Below are 19809 nucleotides of genomic sequence, written 5' to 3'. Positions count from 1 at the left end.
CAAAGTAGTGATGAATCGTTTGAGCCCAATATTCAGATCACCTTATTTGACAAAGCATTATACAAATAATTTATAATTTTTAATCTGGATTATTTTTAACAGACCAGAAGAAAACAAGATGCACACACATAAATTCACAGATGTGGAATTAGATATTTGTATAGAAGAAGTAACCCCAAAAGAAGACCTCTTGATTGGCTTAAAAGGGAACCATTTGACATCCAGGGATAAAATGAAGATATGGCTAGCCACCCAAAGAAATCTGGCATACAACGCTCCAGAAATGAAGTGAAGAGAAGGTGGCAGGACCACAAGTGCAGGACGAAGGCCAAGCTTGTGGAGGCCAGACACCACCTGTCAATAGGCAGCCCATCTCAGCCTCTGATTTGACTGCAATAGAACAGAGAGCAAGACTCTTTCAATATCCAGACCACTGTAAAAGAAGAGATGGAAGACACTGCTCATTCCACACCGCATGAAGGTAAATGTCAAGCTTATAAACTATAGGCCTCATTCAGAATGGTTAAACAGGATCTCTAAAACACTGTCTCTTAAATCAGGTTAAAGAACAACTTGGCACGCAGTTATCTTAGTAAGACATATCACATTCACTGGGGGCAAAGTCTTGCAGGGGGACAAAAAAACAAGACACGCTTGAGAGGTCTGTAGAAGCCATGAGTGCACTTTTAAAAAGTCACCAGAACCTGACGACTGAAATAGAAAATGATACGAAGTGGATCTCTATTAGAATAAGACAAAGAAACGTATTATTATACCTATGTCACTATTACCCATAATGTGTTTTTCTACCATTTGTGGATTTACTTCAAACTTGATATGCCTCTTAGAATGTGGTATTTGCTAAGGGCAAAGTAAGATATTTAGGAATGCCAAATGATTTATAATAATAACACAGTGTAACAGGGAAGTGTGTCGCTCGTCATTAAATGATGAGGCAGACACAGAGCAGTGGGTGTTGACACACTGCACAGGCACGCAGATTTAATTTAACACAAGTGCTGCCACTAGGGTACTGGCAATGGCAGCATAAAACAATGCTAAAAATAAAAGTTTGCTGCACAAGGTGAGCACTAGCCTCACTAAAAGAGACATCCTGCTCCAGGAACCTACTGTTTGGGATCGACATCCCCTAAACTAATCTACTGCTGTTGCTCCCGAAGTCCCGGCCTCCCAGTGATTCTTACTCTTACGATGGTCCTGGCTGAGCAGAGATTTCACAGTCACCGTCTTGCACTTGAACGGTTCAGTAGTAGTTATCCTGCACAGCGGACACTGTCTTTCTGGATTTAAACAAAGCACCCCTCTGTGTATCATGGAGGTGCAGTCACCTTGGTCTGTGGCGTAGATGCCTTTTGAGCTGTGCGCAGCCTCCCCAGGCCCACCCCCCAGCCAATCCTGAACTCCCAATCAGCTAAGCGTCGAGTGAGCCCACCTGCTCAATTGGTTGTCTAGCAACGCTTCACTTGTTCATAGCCAGCTACAGCTACAACTGTTTACGTAAGGTGTGTGTATTGCTTAATTTTTTAATTTTTTTTTTTTACATTTTGACCACTTTTTTAAACTTTCAAATTGCATTCCCTGCCTCAAGATGGGTTCCCATGTACCCGCATGGCCCTCTCAGGACTACATTACCCATCATCATCCTCCAGCTCACTGGTAAATCCATCTCAGTTACATATGTGAGCAAGAGGATGTTGGAAATATAGTTTTGAGAGGTCTATGCATATACATGTGAATTAATTAATTGGAATAAAATATGTTAATTACTAAACACACAACAAAGAACTTGTTTGCACAGTTATTGAGTACCAATCAACACAAATTGACTGTGATTTAATATAACTACCATGGCTTCAAATACACATCAGTGACTGAGGCTGAAGACTTCTAATATATATACTTTTTTATATTATTTTATTTAAACCCAAAGATTACAACTCTGTTGGCTGGCACAGAATTCCATGACCAGAAATAGCCTAATCTCAGTCCTGTAGCCAACAGTGCCCCCTGACATCACTCATAAGTCCAGAGCAGTACCTAAACCCGTCGTCTTTTTGAGCACTTGTACACAAAAGACCTGGACCTTTATTTCTTTCATGAACCAAATCATTGAAAAAGTAAGGAAACTGTGACCTCTAGTGGAAAAAAATAACTGTGACTTTTTCAACTGTGTTTCCTGTTCAGTTTTCACAGTAAGCTGCAAAACAGTTTCTCAGAACTCGCCTCATTTTTTTTTGTGTGTGCCGAAAATTACAATTAGTATTAAAGACTAGACTATGTGAAGGAAGAATATAGAATATACTGTCAAATGCCAGTGCTCAAGATTGCATGTCTCCAATTAATGCCACATTGGTCAGTGAAACGTAATAACAGTATTATATTCTGCCTGGGTGTTAGTAGCTACTTACCTTACAGAGGTTATGCTAGTGGGCTCACAAAACCAGCTAAAAGGAAATGTGGGACTACATGAGCTTGACCCTTGCAGTCTCTCATCAAAATTGAAACTAGAAATTAAGAGTTTGGTGGTCATCTTTGAGCCAGATCTTTCATTTAAGACTCATATTAGGGAAGTTACTAAAGTATATTTTTACCATTGAGAAATTTAGCCAAACAGACCAATTATTTATGTATCTGATGCCGAGAGACTAATGCATGCCTTTGTTTCATCTAGAATTGATTATTGTAATGGACTTTTTTCGGAATCCCAAAACGTGTAGTATCCCGCTTGCAGGTTGTTCAGAATACCACCGCGAAATCTGACTAAAACCAGGAAAAATGAACATAATGCCTCTGTTTTGAACTCTTTACACTGGCTCCCTGTGCAGTGTAGAATAGATATTTAAGATTTTGCTGTTAACTTACAAGGCGCTGAATGGATTAGCACCTAGTTATTTGCAAGAGTTACTGACCCTGTATCTTCCAAACCACACTCTGAGATCACAAGGTACAAGGCTGCTGCTTATTCCTAGGGTCAACAAAAGCAACACAGGAGGTAGGGCTGTTTCTTGTAGAGCTCCTAAATTATGGGATGCTCTGCCTTCATTTGACAGGGAAGCTGGGACCGTTACAGTTTTCAAGTCAAAACCAAAAGAACCCACACTTTTATAAAAATGGCTTTTTTATCTTAGTTGGTTTTAATGTAACTTTAAAATTGCTGCTTTTGTATTATTATGTGTATACTGTTATTTAAACCTGTTATTTAAATGGTCTGATTGTAGCAGTTGTATGTGTGACATGCTATACAAATGTATTGTGGTTTGTTCTTTTATTCTGTTATGCACTGTACAGTGCTTTGCAGTACATTTGTATAAAAAGCACTATATAAATGCAATAAATAATAATTAAGGTCAGCCTAGGGATAACAAAATGACCATAGCAGGGGGTGGCCTTTCTATGTAGAATTTCTAGATTTGTACTTTCTTCATGTGTCGATTTACAGAAACGTCACATGACTTGGTGCCAAACTTCCATCAGATTTACATTTATTTTAAGGCAGACAAGACAAATCATGCCTCCAGGTTCTGGATTGTAGGGTATCACACCATTCAATTTAGTGGAAACAGGTATAGAATGCCGGTATATAGAGGGGCTGGATTAGTTTTACTGTATTTGATTAATGTCTCTATAAATAACCAAAACACACTAATGAGTACAATAATCAATGCATTTTCTTTTATGTCCTTTGGACTTGTACAGTCTTTGTGTTGTTCATTCTATATTAAATTTACATGTTGCAGCATTGTGAATTTTAGTTTTAATGCCAACAGTTATTCTGCCTTCGAATCATAGGGCAAGTAAAGCACAGAAGAGGAAGCTTTGGTCTCTGTTCAGCTCCTCCTACATGACACAAAGCAGCCCCAACTCAATGGAGGAAGATGGTAGTCAATGAGGTGCAAAAGCAGGAGGAGAGGATGATGTGCATAAAGGCAGTTTCCCAGGCCAAGCAGGGAGGGTGGACGAGATGTGAGAGTGTGGAACAACGCAAGATCAGCTGAGAAGATCTATGGACAATGAAACAGAGCAGGATCAGTTTCCACATCAGGTCAACATATGTTGTTCTCTCATCATCAGAGAACCTTAATCTGTGGTTTGGAGAAGACCCATAGTTTCCTTTGTGTTCATCGCTAGCTACAGTTAAGACGTATTTTGATAGGAAATAAGGTGGGTCTTAGCCAAGGACAGTTTAATTGGCTTCATGACCAGGTCCTGCAATGTTTGGCCTTAGCACTGGCAGACAAGCACAGCATGACCAACATGTTGCCACCAATGCCAGGAATATATGACACACGAAGAATAACATTCCTCTATCCAGGGAAGCAACCTGCAAGAAAAGGTACTAAAACCAAAACTCGTCTAGGACTAGAAGCTGCTAGAGACTGAAAAATGCTGGCAGATGTTGGACAACGGCTTATTTTCACACCTGAGATTGCCACCACTAAACTTGGACCTGATATTGTCTTGTGGCCTGGATCAGCATGCCTTGTCCACCTGATAGAATTAACAGTGCCATGGAAGGATGCTGTGGATGAGGAGTATGAAAGGCAGAAACTTTGGTATACTCAACTAGCTGCTGAAGTGGAATAGCGAGGATGAAGAGTTCAGGTTTACTCAGTGGAGGTGTGTTGTTGAGGATATGTGGACACTCCATAATCTGGTTTCTCAGAGACATCAGATTCAGTGGTCAAGAGTTGCGGTGCATAGTGAAGAACTTATCTGAAGCAGCAGAGAGGAGCAGCAACTGGCTGTGGTTGAGACGAAAAGATTCGGGTTGGGGACCTCAAGCACAGTAGAAATTAAAAAAAGAAAAGCGTTGGTGTAAAGGAAGGTAAGTAAGCTAGGCTTAGATGAGTGGCGGATGGGGGGTGATGCTGGAACATCAGAATCACTGTCGAGTCCTCTTAAGGTGTCGTGAATTAGTCAGCGAAATACCAAGGATGGAAGACCCCACTTGAAGACCCAAGAGAAGTACCCTACTCAGCTCACTCCAGGCGGTTGTCATGGTGATGCGCTAGGGAGGCCACACTGTGGTTGATCCCTGGAGCCAGCATTGCAGCCATTGTGTGTGCTGATGTGCCAGGGAGGCAAAATAGGCTGATCCATGGAGTCAGCATTACATTTCAGCCATCAACACCAGGCAGAAGGATATCTATATCATCAGATGGAAGGAAACGCAAAGAAGCTATGTTTTAGTTGGTGCTTATCTTGGCGAGAATCCAAAATCAGCATGAAGTTTTAACACCTACTGTCATGTAATGGAAATCATTAATCTGCCACACAGAATTTAGATTTAATGTCCACTGGCCCTGAATGAAATCAAAATGTATGGCACATCCATGCTATACTTTATAATGGCACTTTATAATGTATGGCACTGCCATCAATTGAATTTAATCTAGGCCCTGGTCTACTTGTTAAGTTAGGCAGTTCAACATTTCAATAAAAGACAACATTTTGTTTGTGATAAATACAGTACTTGTTTTACTGAAGTACACCTACAACAGTCTACTGAGAATACCAAATCAAGAATAAATGAACCCATTTGTAACATTACCACTACGTTTGTCTTCTTTCAAGTGTTATGTAAAATGTGTGCGTATGTAAATTCTGTACTGTTTATTCAATTTTAGATGGCATTGCATCTTGCTAAAAAAAATAATGGCGATGTGCCCAGATGAAAAAGGAAGGGTTTGGTCAAGTTATGTGGGTGTAGGATTTTTGGGAAAAAGGAGGGGCAAAAGAAAACATAATATATAAATAGTTTTTTTTTTCTTGTGCTGTTATCAAGAATCAGAATTTGATCACACTGTTAAAGGAAATCGTCTTGGTGTCCTCAGTAATAAGGTAAGCAAATGTTCAGATTTACCTTGTCTGCTAATACAGCAGAATGCATTGCAATAGCGCGTAATTGAAAAGTTTAACACTAATCTTGAAGATTTATTTTAGGGTTTTTTAACATGTTTATTTGTCAGTGTTAATTGAGCTTTTATTCTGAGTAAAAAACTGTACAAGATACGGAAACATGAATATATATTGGCACATCTTAAAGGGTTATTCATAAATAAAAATAACCTTTGTGTCCAGTTGAAAGTGTTCAAGGTTAATTGAAATTTCAATGACTTTTACTCTAGATTTATATTACTAATCAAACACATCAGGTATTTCATTTAGAGTATTTTATGATCTGAAAGTCTGTATTCAGCTTAAAAACATAGGCAAAGTGTTTAATTTTTATATGAAACCATAAAGCAAATCTATCAATTTTGTTTTCCTAGTTGTGTGGTTGTAAAATGGTGATTTTCTTATGTGTGTGCAAGGAACAATTTACACTTTGAAGTAAAAGGCTACTGAAGGGGGACTGTTTTTTTTTTTTTTTTTTTTTTTAAGTCAAACTTTGGGCCCTACACATGCATGCAAAACTTAATTAATTAAAACTGAGATTAAAACAACATTCTTTAAATGTCTTAAGCTGAAGTTTCAGACCTTTATAAAGGAATTAGTTGACTTTTTAAGCTTTACTCTTATTATAGTAGTTTTCTTTTATTTTGTAGTGATAATAAACGAAAATGAATGGACAAACGAAAATGTATCAAGGCCGTCTTCGCTTAAGGCCATGGCTGGAGGAACAGATACGATCTGACAAGTATCCAGGACTGGAGTGGGTAGATGAGGTAAACAGATTTAAAAAAGAATACATTCAGTATACAGTACCAGCATTGTAACCAGAGCTGGCATTCTACTGAGATCAAACTTAGGTTTCATGCCATAGCTGACAGTATTCATATGACTGCTTGGTATTTACTATTCAACCTTCAAATCTATGTTACATGGCAAACCAACAGAGAAAATTAAGTCTTTTGTACTTTACCAGAATTTTTACATGAGCATCAGTGTTGATGCAAAAAATCAACAAGAGTGCTTCCTACCTTCTGTTCTAAACCTACTTTTACTCAGCTGCCATTTATGCCCTCTTGTTCTATTCTCTGTGCTAAATTTGAATTAGTGTCTTTACTTAACTGTATCTATACCATTTACGGTTGTATAGACTTCAATCAATCTTTCTTTTTTCAAGTTGAAGAGATTTCATTAGTTCAGCCTTTCCTCGTAGCTCATGTCATGGAGTTCCCCTTCTCTGTATCATCTGGAGTGCAATGATGTCATTTTTGTGTGAGGTGACCAGAACTGCACATCAGGTGGTGTCTAACTAGGGCATTGTATAATCTTAGCATGACCTCCCTTGACTTGTATTCCACACATTTTTGCAATGTAGCCTAATTCTATTTGCCTTTTCTAATTGCTTCACAGTATTGGCAAGATACTTTTAGTGATGTGTCCCCAATAATCTTAGATGAAATGTGAGCTGCCAGTGCCAGTATATGTAATACCGAGTTATAAAAGTCTCTGAATGATTAGGACGGAGTTTTATGAGCTTAATCTAACTAGGGACTGTGTCTTCATTGTTTCTTGATCCACGTGAAATTGAAAAAGTGTTTTACATGTAATTGATGGTGCTTGTAGTACCATTATTTTTTCTAGTTCATTCAAAAGTTACAAAATGAAAAATAGCTTTATTTTAAGAATCTAATCAGGGGGTTATTCAGTGGGATATTAATGTTTTCCCCTTTTCCCTTTATTAATATAACTAAACACAATTAATAACACCGTTCAAAGAAGTCCACAGGTTTATGAATTTTAGTATTTAGATAGTAGTATAACGATTCACCACTGTTTAGATTAGTGGTCTTCATAATATTACCAAGAAGCCAAGAAGCACCCCAGATATATATACCTCAAGATAAACGAAACACTTGCTGTCCCAGTAATTCACCTTTAGTCTATGCCACATCGAGAGCAGGGTAAGTTCAAATCCCAGTCCTGCTGAGTTTATGTTCATTGGCCATTACATTCTCACTGGCTTGAAAAGAAAAATCGACTGAGAGTCATTCAGCGCCCCACAGCTCCCTTTACTAAAGGCCGGATGAAGAGGATGCTTGTTGGTCTTTACTCCTGTTCGGCATCTCAAATCTCGGGGAACACTGGTGTAAAACACCTGCAAAAATACCGTGCCTAGTTTTCAAATCACCCCGAGTAGTTGCTCCTTAACTATCCTGCAATGACTGCAATGATTTAATTTTTTTTAAAGGAAATCAAGGAACAACAAACAGCCACTTTGTTCATATTTATAAACAAACATTATTAAAAAGTATTCCTGGAGGAATTTTGATTCATTTATTTTGTTCTTATTTCCCCCTCCAGAAGTCAGGAATGTTCCAGATTCCATGGAAGCATGCAGCACGTCAGGGCTGGAACATTGAGAAGGATGCAAGCCTTTTCAGAAACTGGGCAATGCACACAGGTAAAGAAATAATCAGGCTATTATACCATGACAGTATGTCTTTTATAGTGGCTTTATACAACCTTATCAAGGAGGAGAACTGAATATAATTTAATAAAGTTAATAAAGTTTTGCCCAACTAGCTTAAACCAGAGGTACTTAATGAAATAATGATGCATTGAGTTCAAACTATAGTTGTGTAATTATTTTTAGGAATGAGGCATTTTGAAGTATATGTATACTAGTTTACACAGAATTACATAAATACAGTGACATGAATAGTTTAAGTATGTTTAAGCTGGATATAACTTGAGAACAAGGCTTTGTGGTAGCATTTTAAGGGTTGTCTTTTTTAAATACTTTTTGAAACAGAGGGCAGGCAATGTGCCTTTACAAGCAAAGCATACAGTGCCTATAGAAAGTCTACACCCCCTTGAACTTTGTTGTCAGTGCCTCAGAGTTTCATACATTTAAATGATGATCCACTTATCTACACACTATACTCCACACTGTTAAGGGGAAAAAAGTTTTTATTGAGAAAATGATTATATATTAAAAATACAAAACTGAAAGATCATAATTGGATAAGTTTCCACCCCTCTGAGTTAATACTTGGTGGAAGAACCTTTGGCAGCAATTACAGCTGTGAGTCTGTTGGGATAGGTCTCTACCAACTTTGCACACCTAGATTTAGCAATATTTGACCATTCTTTTTTACAAAACCGTTCAAGTTCTGTCAAGTTCCTTGGGAAGCGTTGATGGACAGCAATCTTCAAGTAATGCCACAAATATTTGATTGGATTTATATCAGGGCTCTGACTGGGCCAGTCAAGGACATTTACCTTTTTGTTCCTTAGCCACTCCAGTGTAGCTTTGGCTGTGTGCTTTGGGTCGTTGTCATGCTGAAATGTTAACTTCCGTCCCAGATTCAGCTTTCTTTTTCCTCAAGGACTTTTTTCTGTACTTCGCTCAATTCATTTTCCCTTCTATCCTGACAAGTGCCCCAGTCCCTGCCACCACCATGCGTCACAGTACGGATGGTGTTCTTTGGGTGATACGCTGCATTGGGTTTGCGCCAAACATAACGCTTTGCATTTAGGCAAAAACATTCCATTTTAGTTTCGTCAGACCACAAAACTTTTTGCCACATGCTACAGAAGTTTATTTTTCTTTTGCATACATCAAGAGGATTCAAGGTGGGCTTTCTCGAGTAATGGCTTCCTTCTTGCCACCCTACCATATAGGCCAAATTTGTGGAGTGCTTGGAATATTGTTGTCACATGCACACTTTGACCAGTCTTGGCCATAAAAGCCTGCAGGTCTTGCAAAGTTGCCACTGGCCTCTTGGTAGCCTCTCTGATCAGTCTCCTTCTTGCTTGGTCATCCATTTTGGAGGGATGGCCTGATCTAGGCAGGGTCTCGGTGGTGCCATACACTTTTTATTTCTTAATAATCGTCTTGACCGTGCTCCAAGGACTATTCAAGGCCTTTGATATTTCCCATCCCCTGATCTGTGCCTTTCAACAACTTTGTCCCGGGGTTCTTTTGAAAGCGCCTTGGTGCTCATGGTTGAGTCTTTGTTTTGAAATGCACTACCCAGCAGAGGGAACCTACAGGAACTGCTGTATTTATCCTGAAATCATGTGAATCACTACAGTTAACACCGGTGGAGGCCACTTAACTTGATGTGTGATTTTGAAGGCGATTGATTACACATGAGCTAATTTAAGATTGCTATTACAAGGGTGGTGGACACTTATCTAACCAAGCTATTTCAGTTTTTATTTTTAATTAATTTTCTAGAAAAGTCTAGAATATTTTTTTCACTTGGAAGTTGTGGGGTAGGATGTGTAGATAAATGGAAAAAAATAAAAAAATAAATAATGCACTTTAATTCCTGGCTATAACTCAACAAAAGGAAAATTTTGAAAGGGGGTGTAGACTTTTTATAGGCACTGTAATTGAACCTAAACCAGCAGAATTCCTTGGAAAATATTCTCTTATACAGGGCGATTCGTTACTCCCACAGAATTTTTGGATGATGGCAAAAACCAGACATGCAAAGGAAAAATATCTGTTCTTCAATAATGTCAATATTTAAAGACACTCACCCTGTACACTTGTATATTACTACAACTCTATTCTATTTTAGTATTTTTTCAATGCTTTTTTCACTATCCCAGAATGATGAAGATTTTATATGTGCAGTTCTATATTATTGTCTTAACGGAGAGCAAAATAGTCCCATAAATCTTGCGTGTGCAGTTTTGAAAGAAGTACATGTATCTAATTATCTAATTATCTAAAATAATATTGGGTACCATACAAGTTTAAATAAAGCTCACAGTTTGCATGCTATACTTTGAGGTACTGTAGCCCATTATACTTGTTGCTTGGCAAAAATTTGCCTTTTAGTCATGCAGATCAGTGCAGTTGTGTACAGCCGATTGTGCTGCTTTTAAAGATAATTGTGAGAGCTGGACTACAGCTCAAACTAAAGATAAGAGATGATGAGGTGAAAAACGTTTCTGTTTGCTGTTTCTTATAATAATGAATGATGGTACAGCTAGCTTTCCTTTGCAGTGCTTTAGGAGTAGACATGTTTAACTTATTCACATAAACGGTCATATGTTTAACGTATTAAATTAGTTTTGCATCGACTTTAAAAGTCCCATAGGTATCTTTCTATTTAATTACTTCAAGCTTCCGATTTATATAGGTTGTGTTTCTTTATTCAGGGAAATACAAACCAGGCATCGACAATCCAGATCCCAAGACATGGAAAGCCAACTTTCGATGTGCTCTGAATTCACTGCCAGATGTGAAGGAACTTCACAACAAGAGTATCAAGAAAGGGAACAATGCCTTTAGAGTTTACCTACTGCTGCCATCCTTTAAAATCCCCAAGAAAAGAAAGGGTGAGAGCTATAAATAGGGCTTTATAAACACGAATCACTAAGAGCAGCACAGTACATGTTCTGAGAGCTCAGACCTGTCCAAGGAATAGCCCTTGACTATAAGCACAGAATAGTCAACAGTGGAAAGAAAAGTGACATTTCGACCTCAAACTGGCAGTCTACTAATGACACGTCACATGATTGTGAAATAATTGCGTGCGGACCGAGGTGTAATTGCGGTTGCAATTCTTTAACATATAAATGACATTTTAGAACATTAGTATATTTAAATATAGCAAAACACAACTTTCACATATGGAACACCAGAAATGATCAAATTCCGATGTATTGACATGTTTTAAGAGGCAACTAGCCAACCTACTAATGTCCAGACATTACCTCAGCTATTCTGTCAAATTGGTTGTCATTCTGCTCCTATGTATTGATTCAGAGGTAAGTTTTTTTGGTAGTTTTTGGTAGAAGCAAGGTAAAGTGCAAAAGCTAATTAAGCATATAACCTGTGTAATAAACTATACTGAAGAGGTTTGTATTTAAGTTCCATTTTTTTTATCCTTTGTTATTTTTTGTTTGATTTCTTATGATTCTCTTCATGGATACGGCAACTGAATAGGATTGACAGCTCAGCTGCTTACTCTTTTGTCATATTTCCTTATAGTTGTGAAAGAAGAGATGTCGGGTGACATGCAAACAGCACAAGACTGCTCATATTATCCATCAGACATTCCCAGGACAGACAGCTGCCAGGTTCTGGAGGAATTTAATGGTGAGGTACTTTCAGTAGTAACTGGTCACTCATCACAAAATGACTTTTTGTTTGTGTTTCACATTTTAATTTGTTCTTGTATTTTGGATATTTCCTGTATAAAATCAGCACATCCTAGCGGTGGGTAACCCTTTATGCTGCCACAGATCAAACACAATGGGATTTCCACAATGGGGCGACACCACTTTAATTGCAAAATTATCATACTGATAAAACATCACATTTTCTGTGTTTCACGTATAGCCATGGACATGTTTTCTTCTTCTTAATCATTGTATATAATGTGTAGATTTACAGCCATTTATTTTTGTAACCAACCAGCTGCTTCCCATAAAGGCAGACCTACTATGCAGCCAGTAAAATGCTTTGAATCTGAAGACACAACTGAGGTGACTTTACCTAAGAAGTGCAAGTGTAACAGTTTCCCGGAAGACGTAATAAGCAAACTGAAAACTTTCTTTTATCTAGCGTAGTAATAAAATGAAAGAAGTGTTAGAAAAACTTGAAACCAATCTGCATTTCCAAATGCAATGGTATATGAACAATAACACTTGTATCTTCCTTTCTTTCAGTGGCCTTCTCTAAATATATGGATGCTTCAAACATGCAAAGCAGATACAATCTTGCTGCCTGCCACAGCATAAACAGCTACTGCCCAATCCAAACAGTGAAAACCCAATCCCCAGCCAACCAGAACCTTTCTTACAGCTTCACAGACAAAGGTATGAGGTTTGTAACAAAACTCAAACGAGGAGGCCTGTATTATAATACATTGTGTGTTTGGTGTTTCTAATTGCTGGAAGAGATGACATCTTGTGTAGTTTGGCAATAAGCAATAAGCTTTTCTGTATACTATATTAACCCTTTCATTCATTCATTTTTTTTTTTTTTTTTTTTAAATAGCTTGGGGGCGGGGGGCGTAGTTTTAGACTGTCTCTCTCTAAACCAAAACCCTTCTACTTCTTCTCTTGTTGCTGTTTTCCATAAGTTTATTGAGACTTATTTTGAAAAGTTTAAGTACAAGAAGGTTTATAGCCACAAGCCTTGCAGCTGAAGACCATTTTAAGTTGCCTTTGTTTTGTTTTTTTTTCCCATAAGGACTGTAAGAGACTAATTTGATCATTAGTCTTTTATGCTAGCCTTTAGATTCACATTGATGATGAAAATCCCTTGTAAGATATAAAAAATATGAATAACTCATGTCTTTTTGGGAAGAATTACAATTTTTATAATTTTTATATTTTCCAGCCAATAATGTCAGTTCCTCCATTCAAGACGAGCATTCAGATGCTGTACAGCAGGTGAGGTAGTTTGAACACTAACTTGAGAAACAGCTGCTAATTTGATATTCTGGATGGAAAATTTTCAAGTTAAGTTTCACCTACTTTTTTGTAAGGAAACATCCATTAAATCTGATGGGAAACAAATAAGGTGACAGCGCTTAAGAGTGATTTAATTATATTAGTTTAGTTTTTAAAGACTGAATTATAAGCTTTGAAAAAAGGCTTTTCATTTTTAAAATGAAAGATACTGAAAGATATAAAATTAATTACTAATTCTAATAATACAAACTAAGTGAATGCTGTCTGTCTTGTCTTTGTAGTTTGGCAAAGTCTGACAATTATTGAGATTAGATTTTTATAACCTTTTTTTTTATTTGCTCTCACTGGTAATAAAAATGTTATGTGGTAAATGTTCACTGTACTTTTGCATTTTCCCATGCTTTTCCCTTGGTTATACTTCACGTTTAGCATGTCTTTTAATTTGCTTTACCATATCTCTCTGGGCTTTCCAATGCTTTCCTGTGGTTTATCAAGTTTTCAATGTGCTTTATTATCGTACATTTTACTATGCTTTTACTAAACTTTTAAAGATTAGCAGAAAAAAGAAAAGTTAATTCCAAACCCATAACATATAAGACATCTACTTAAATTTTCAATATCCATATATACTTTTTAAATTCTAGTTTAATTGTTTCCATCAAAGTTAAGCACTGTACTGTACATAACTTACGAACATATTAACAATGTCTGTTTAACAGGAGTGTACTGCATCCAGAAAGCAAGAGGTACCATATCATCCTGTGGTTTTGAAACTTAGGGTAAGTTTTTGTGAATCACCACAAATAAACTGCCTTCTTTACTGACAAATTATTTTTATTATTTCAGATAGTTGACCACCTGACAAATACGGATCAATGGAACGATTCATATGGCAACAGTAAAAATCCCAGGTCCTTCGTCACTTCACCATGGTTAAGTTTTTTCAGTAAGTATAAGATCATGAAACAAAATTTTTTATATATATATATATATATATATATATATATATATATATATATATATATATATATATATATATATATATATATATATATATATATATATATAGATATATATACACAATTTTTTAAACTGCTTATGCTCTGTTATAGAGTTTCTGAATGCTAGAAAAAGTAGTACATTTTCTGGCGTTTGAATGAAATATCTTCCATCATAAACGATTAAAATGTAACATTTGAATTGCTCATTAACGAAAATTCCCATTACCTGCTAGATAATTGACCACGGCAGCAGTCAAATGTCGTGGGCTGAAAAGGACTGCATGAAATTCAAATCACTGTTTAAAGTGAATTTCAAGGAAGTATTTTCAACATATTAGGCTGCATTTAAAATTTCACTTTAGTTAAGCCTTACTTTATAGATATTTATACATGTTTGATCTTATCAAAATAAATGGGTAATGCATTATAATTACAACATAAAAAAGTAAGAACATTTACGAATGAGAGGAGGACATTCAGCCCGGTTCTAAGTAGATGATGATCTCAGTTCTTTGTCAAGTTAGGTCTTGAAAGATCTAAGTGATTTTCCCTCAACACTATGATTAGGCAGCTCATTCCATATATCGCCACTCTCTGTTTGAAGAAGTGTCTCTGTCCTGAGTTCCACCTAATATCCAACTTTGTCCTCTGTTCCTGATTTCTGTGCTGTGCTTAAAGTATTGGTCTGGGTTAACTGTGTCAACACCTTTTGAGATTTTAAAGACTTAAGTCATAAGAAAAAGGGCACCTGGTCAGTGCTGATTATGTTGAAAAAAAAATTGGATTTAATCAAAACAGTAAAGTGAGAGTATTAGCAATTAATAGATACTTTCTTTTGTGCAGATGAAGGGATCGTACAGCCAGGACACTCAACACAAGCTGACTTCTCTATGTGGAATGAAGGACAGAAGCATTTATTTCCTGATCATTTATGCTCACATTCAACCATGATCTCCAGCAAGTGACACAAGACAAGGGACTGAATACGTTTGTACGGCAGATAATAATGTAATGTGGACAGCGAATTGTTAAGCCTGTGGAATCAGGAAAGTAACTTCATACTGAAAAATGGACTACCCTCCAACAAGAATTGGGAATTGCTTGCATGAACCTGGCCAAACACAGGTCAGAAATATCCAAACCGTATCACCAGCATGAAGCCAGATCCCACTGCAGACACAGTCACCTCCAACAACTTTTAACAATACCTGGGTTCATCCCTGCATCTTCTCACTGATCCAGAGTCGATGTTCCTTGTCCCACTAATGAGTGGCTTGTGTGCAGCTCCTTGGTAACCAAGTTAATGAATGGATTTTCATAAAGACAGCTTCTTGAAACGTGTTCGTCAGTGATGCAGCCTTGGTTCTCATTTTGTTCCTCTTCAGTATCCTCTAGCCTCTTCGGGTTATTTTTGCAGCAAACAGTAGTGCCTGTTGTCTTCCGTGAGGCCACAACAAATTATTGACTTTGGGATTCCGGTTAGCTCAGCAACCTCACGTAGAGACTAATGCAGGACCCAATGGTCATTCCACACTATAAGTCTGCTTTGGTTTGCTCTGGGAGACAGTTCTAGGCTTCAGAATCCAATTGTGAAGGCTTCATCATAATTAAATAACCACTTATTAATGTTAACATATGTTTTTAACAAATGTAAAAACTGTGTGACAAGGGTCAGGGTACCTCCATACACCACCAGATTCTTGTAAGTACACTGACATGCATACACCAACTTCCTCTAAAGACTCACCTGGGGATAGTAATCACTTGATGCAGGTCTACAGCTCCTTTCTGTAGCATTGTGCCTGAAACTTGGCAGGTTAACCTAAAGAAATAAAGTAGGGACATCCATTGATCTTTTTAAAGTGTTCTGCACAACTGAAAACTCACTGTATATTTGCATACATAAAAAAACAGTGTTAGATTTTTAGAAGGTTAAAATGTTTATACTCTGTGGCATAGCAGTCTCTAATCAGTCTGATCTACTTTTTAATAATAGTACAGCAATTTTCAGAATAAATGGCTTTAAGATATAACATACACTGACCATATCCAAACTTTAGACACGTCACACTTGATTCATTTTGCAATTCAACTGAAAACTGGATTCGTGACAGATTTGTGAATACTGAACTGTGGATTTGTCAGTCACCAAATCACAGTAGCCCATTGCTTCTCTCTGAAAGGGGTTTTAAGTGGTATAAACAACTCAAAATGCCGCTGTAAGAATGGAATGAAATATTGAATCTTTTGATGTCCAATGTAACCAAATGGTGCAGGGAAACAAAGCACGGAAATGCATCTGTATCTGACTTCTCTCAGCATTATATGTACTTGGCCTTCAATTATATCACAAAACCTTAAATAAATCTGCATATCTTAAACTGCAGATGGGGTTATCTGTTTTATAACAATTACATACAGACATGCAGTCTAATGTTAGCTTGTATTGCAAAACAAGCTACACAACTTAACTTCAAATTCACAAACACTTGTATGGAATGTCCTTCTGATTTTTTTATTTTTTTATTTTTTTACTGATAACATGATCTAAAATAAATCAGTGAAAACATCATGGAAGGTAATGTTTGCCCTAGAAGGATCTGGTTATGTGTCCTCAGGCATCAGGATGCTTCTGGAGAATAGCAGTGCCTGCTGCAGAGTCCGAGTCATGAATACAGGGTTTGTTTGAATATGACAGATTTTCGCCACAGAAAGTAGTTATACCTGTGGATTGCACAACTTGGTTTGTTAACTGTACTAGGTTATGTTTTTTATTGAAAATGTGGATCCTTAAAGTAACTGCAGCTAACAAAATAATTCCATACATCTTACCTGCTTTGCACTCCCATTGGATACATAGGTCTCAAAGTGTGCAGGTTTGAAAGAAACACATGTAATAGCATATATTCATTTTCATATGTAGATCTGTTTGGTTGTTTATTAAAAAATAAATAAATGAAGCCCTGTTGACTGGTTGAGCAATTCAACTTATAAATATTAAAAGAAAAATGACAAATGCTTCATCTAGAAGTCTTCAATGTTTTGTGGAAAATTAAGGTAAGAACTGGTTCGAGAAGGGAAAGAAAGATAAAGATGAAAGGATAGGAGATAGGCTTGTTACTATCTTACTTAGAAAATATTTTCTAGTATAGTGGTATTATTTTGTTTATTCCATAGCTGCTGTCTTTCAATGTTGCAGAGTTCTGATATTTTATAAGACTGATATACATCGATGCTGTTTGAATCATTTTTGAGAAAGCCTTCTAGTTGCAACACTTGTCATTCTCTTTTAATATTTCTAAATACAAAGGAGCATACGGACAACATGCCCCACATATTGACCTGTTCCTGGTTAGTTTTAAATACCTTTAGCATAACAGAGGCAGAAGTGTTAAAGGGACAAGGAGCTCTTAAAATAAACAACTCCCCTGGGCCGGATAGTACTCAAAGAAATTAAAGAAGTTATTTACAAACCGCTAACCAGGATCATGCAACAGTTTCTTGACAAGGGTTGTACCGATAGACTGGAGAATTGCAAACGTAATACTAATCTACAAAAAAGGGGAAAAAAAAAAAACAAACCAGGTAACTACAGACCAATAACCCTGACTTCTATTATATGTAAACTATAATAAGATCCAAAATGAAAATTATCTATATGGCAACAGTATCCTGGGAGACAGTCAGCATGATTTTACGAAAGGAAGATTGTATTTAACTAACCCGCGTGATTTTTTTGAGGATGAAACATTGACAATGGAAAATTGCAAAGCATATGACATGGTTTATTTAGATTTCCAAAAAGCTTTTGACAAAGTCCCATGTAAAAGATTAATTCTCAAACTGAACACAGTAGAGATTCAAGGAAATGAATGCATATGGTAGGGAGGGGTTAACATGTAAAAAAAAGACAAAGTACTGATTAAAGGAGAAACCTCAAAATGGAGCAAGGTAACCAGTGGAGTACCACAAGGATCAGTATTAGCTCTTCTGCTATTCCTAATCTACATTAATGACTTAGATTCTGGTATAGTAAAGAAACTTATTAAATTTGCAGATGACACAAAAATAGGAGTGGCAAACACTGTTGCAGCAGCAAAGGTCATTCAAAATGATCTAGACAGCATTCAGAACTGGGCAGACACATGGCAAATGACATTTAATAAAGAAAAAAGTGTAAGGTACTGCACTCAGGCAATAAAAATGTGCGCTATAAATACTGTATGAGAGATCGTGAAATTGAAGGAATCTATGAAAAAGACCTAGGAGTTTATGTTGACTCAGAAATGTCTCCATCTGGACAATGGGGGGACGCTATATAAAAAAAAAAGGTCAACAAGATGCTCGGATATATAGTGAAAAGTGTTGAATTTAAATCAAGGGAAGTAATGTTAAAACTTTACAATGCATTAGTAAGACCTCATCTAGAATACTGTGTTCAGTTCTGGTTACGTCGCTACAAAAAGGATATTGCTGCACTAAAAAAGTGCAAAGAAGAGCAACCAGAATTATTCTGGGTTTAAAAGACAGGCTAAAAGAACTCTTATTTATTCAGTCTTGAACAATGACTGCATTGATCTGATTCAAGCATTCAAAATTCTAAAAGGTATTGACAATATGTACTCAAAGGACTTTTTTGACCTGAAAAAAGAAACAAAGACCAGGGGTCACAAATGGAGATTAGATAAAGGGATATTCAGAACAGAAAATATGAGGCACTTTACACAATCCTTACGTGTGACTCTGGAACCAACTCCCCAGTAATGTTGTTGAAGTTGACACCCTGGGATCCTTCAAGAAGCTGCTTGATGAGATTGTGGAATCAGTAAGCTATTAACAACCAAACGAACAAGATGGGCTGAAAGGTCTCCTCTGTCTTGTAATCTTTCTTATGTTCTTATATGTACACAATGTACTTAATACTAATTATGAATGATTCAATTCAATACTGATTTACAATTGGTTAACACTGAACATGACTATTTAAAAGATAAATTGCTGTTCATCAGCTCCATTGACAAACATAATGTGAATCATATTAAAGACAATGAGATCATCTGTACAAGCATTTTCTTGTTGGCGTTCAATATAAAAAGATAAATGCCAAATTAACATCTGAAAGATCACATTGTTTCTTGTACAGGATACTTGATGTTTGCGAAAAAGCGTCGATACCTTCACATGCTGAAGCCTTTCTTGTTAACACATGCTCCAGGACTTTATTCTCCCCTCAATTTCAACCAACCAGACAATTATTTAAGTGCTTTAACCCTTTCAGCACAAAGTAACTATACAGAAAAGCACAAGACAGAAACTAAATAGTTTAAATTAGTCTAGACAATGCAATCCAAAACGCCTATAGGAGGCTATAAAAGCTTGATGAATATTTTGGCATACCCAAATATACAGATTTACTAGTCTTCTAGTTATCTTTTCTAATGATGGCAATCTG

At 36.8% G+C, this 19809-nt stretch overlaps 1 protein-coding gene across 1 annotated transcript; it reads left to right on the top strand.

The window, feature by feature from the left end:
- Nucleotides 1-6581: 6581 nt before the first annotated feature.
- LOC121322066 lies at nt 6582-17315 on the top strand. Its single transcript, XM_041261555.1, has 8 exons — nt 6582-6689; nt 8275-8374; nt 11092-11271; nt 11927-12034; nt 12607-12756; nt 13283-13335; nt 14203-14302; nt 15201-17315. The coding sequence occupies exons 1-8, from the start codon at nt 6585-6587 to the stop codon at nt 15320-15322; spliced, it is 918 nt and encodes a 305-aa protein (XP_041117489.1). The 5' UTR covers nt 6582-6584; the 3' UTR covers nt 15323-17315.
- Nucleotides 17316-19809: the final 2494 nt, after the last annotated feature.

Source organism: Polyodon spathula, chromosome 10 (genome assembly GCF_017654505.1).
Source record: "Polyodon spathula isolate WHYD16114869_AA chromosome 10, ASM1765450v1, whole genome shotgun sequence".
NCBI lineage: Eukaryota > Metazoa > Chordata > Actinopteri > Acipenseriformes > Polyodontidae > Polyodon > Polyodon spathula.
This window is presented reverse-complemented; position numbering and strand designations above follow the sequence as displayed.

Excerpts from the sequence above, each read along its gene's own strand:
- LOC121322066 (XM_041261555.1), top strand. The coding sequence starts at position 6,585 with ATGAATGGACAAACGAAAATGTATCAAGGCCGTCTTCGCTTAAGGCCA. Across the intron at positions 8,375-11,091 it reads AAACTGGGCAATGCACACAG|GGAAATACAAACCAGGCATC; the intron begins GTAAAGAAATAA and ends TTCTTTATTCAG. Across the intron at positions 12,035-12,606 it reads GGTTCTGGAGGAATTTAATG|TGGCCTTCTCTAAATATATG; the intron begins GTGAGGTACTTT and ends CCTTTCTTTCAG.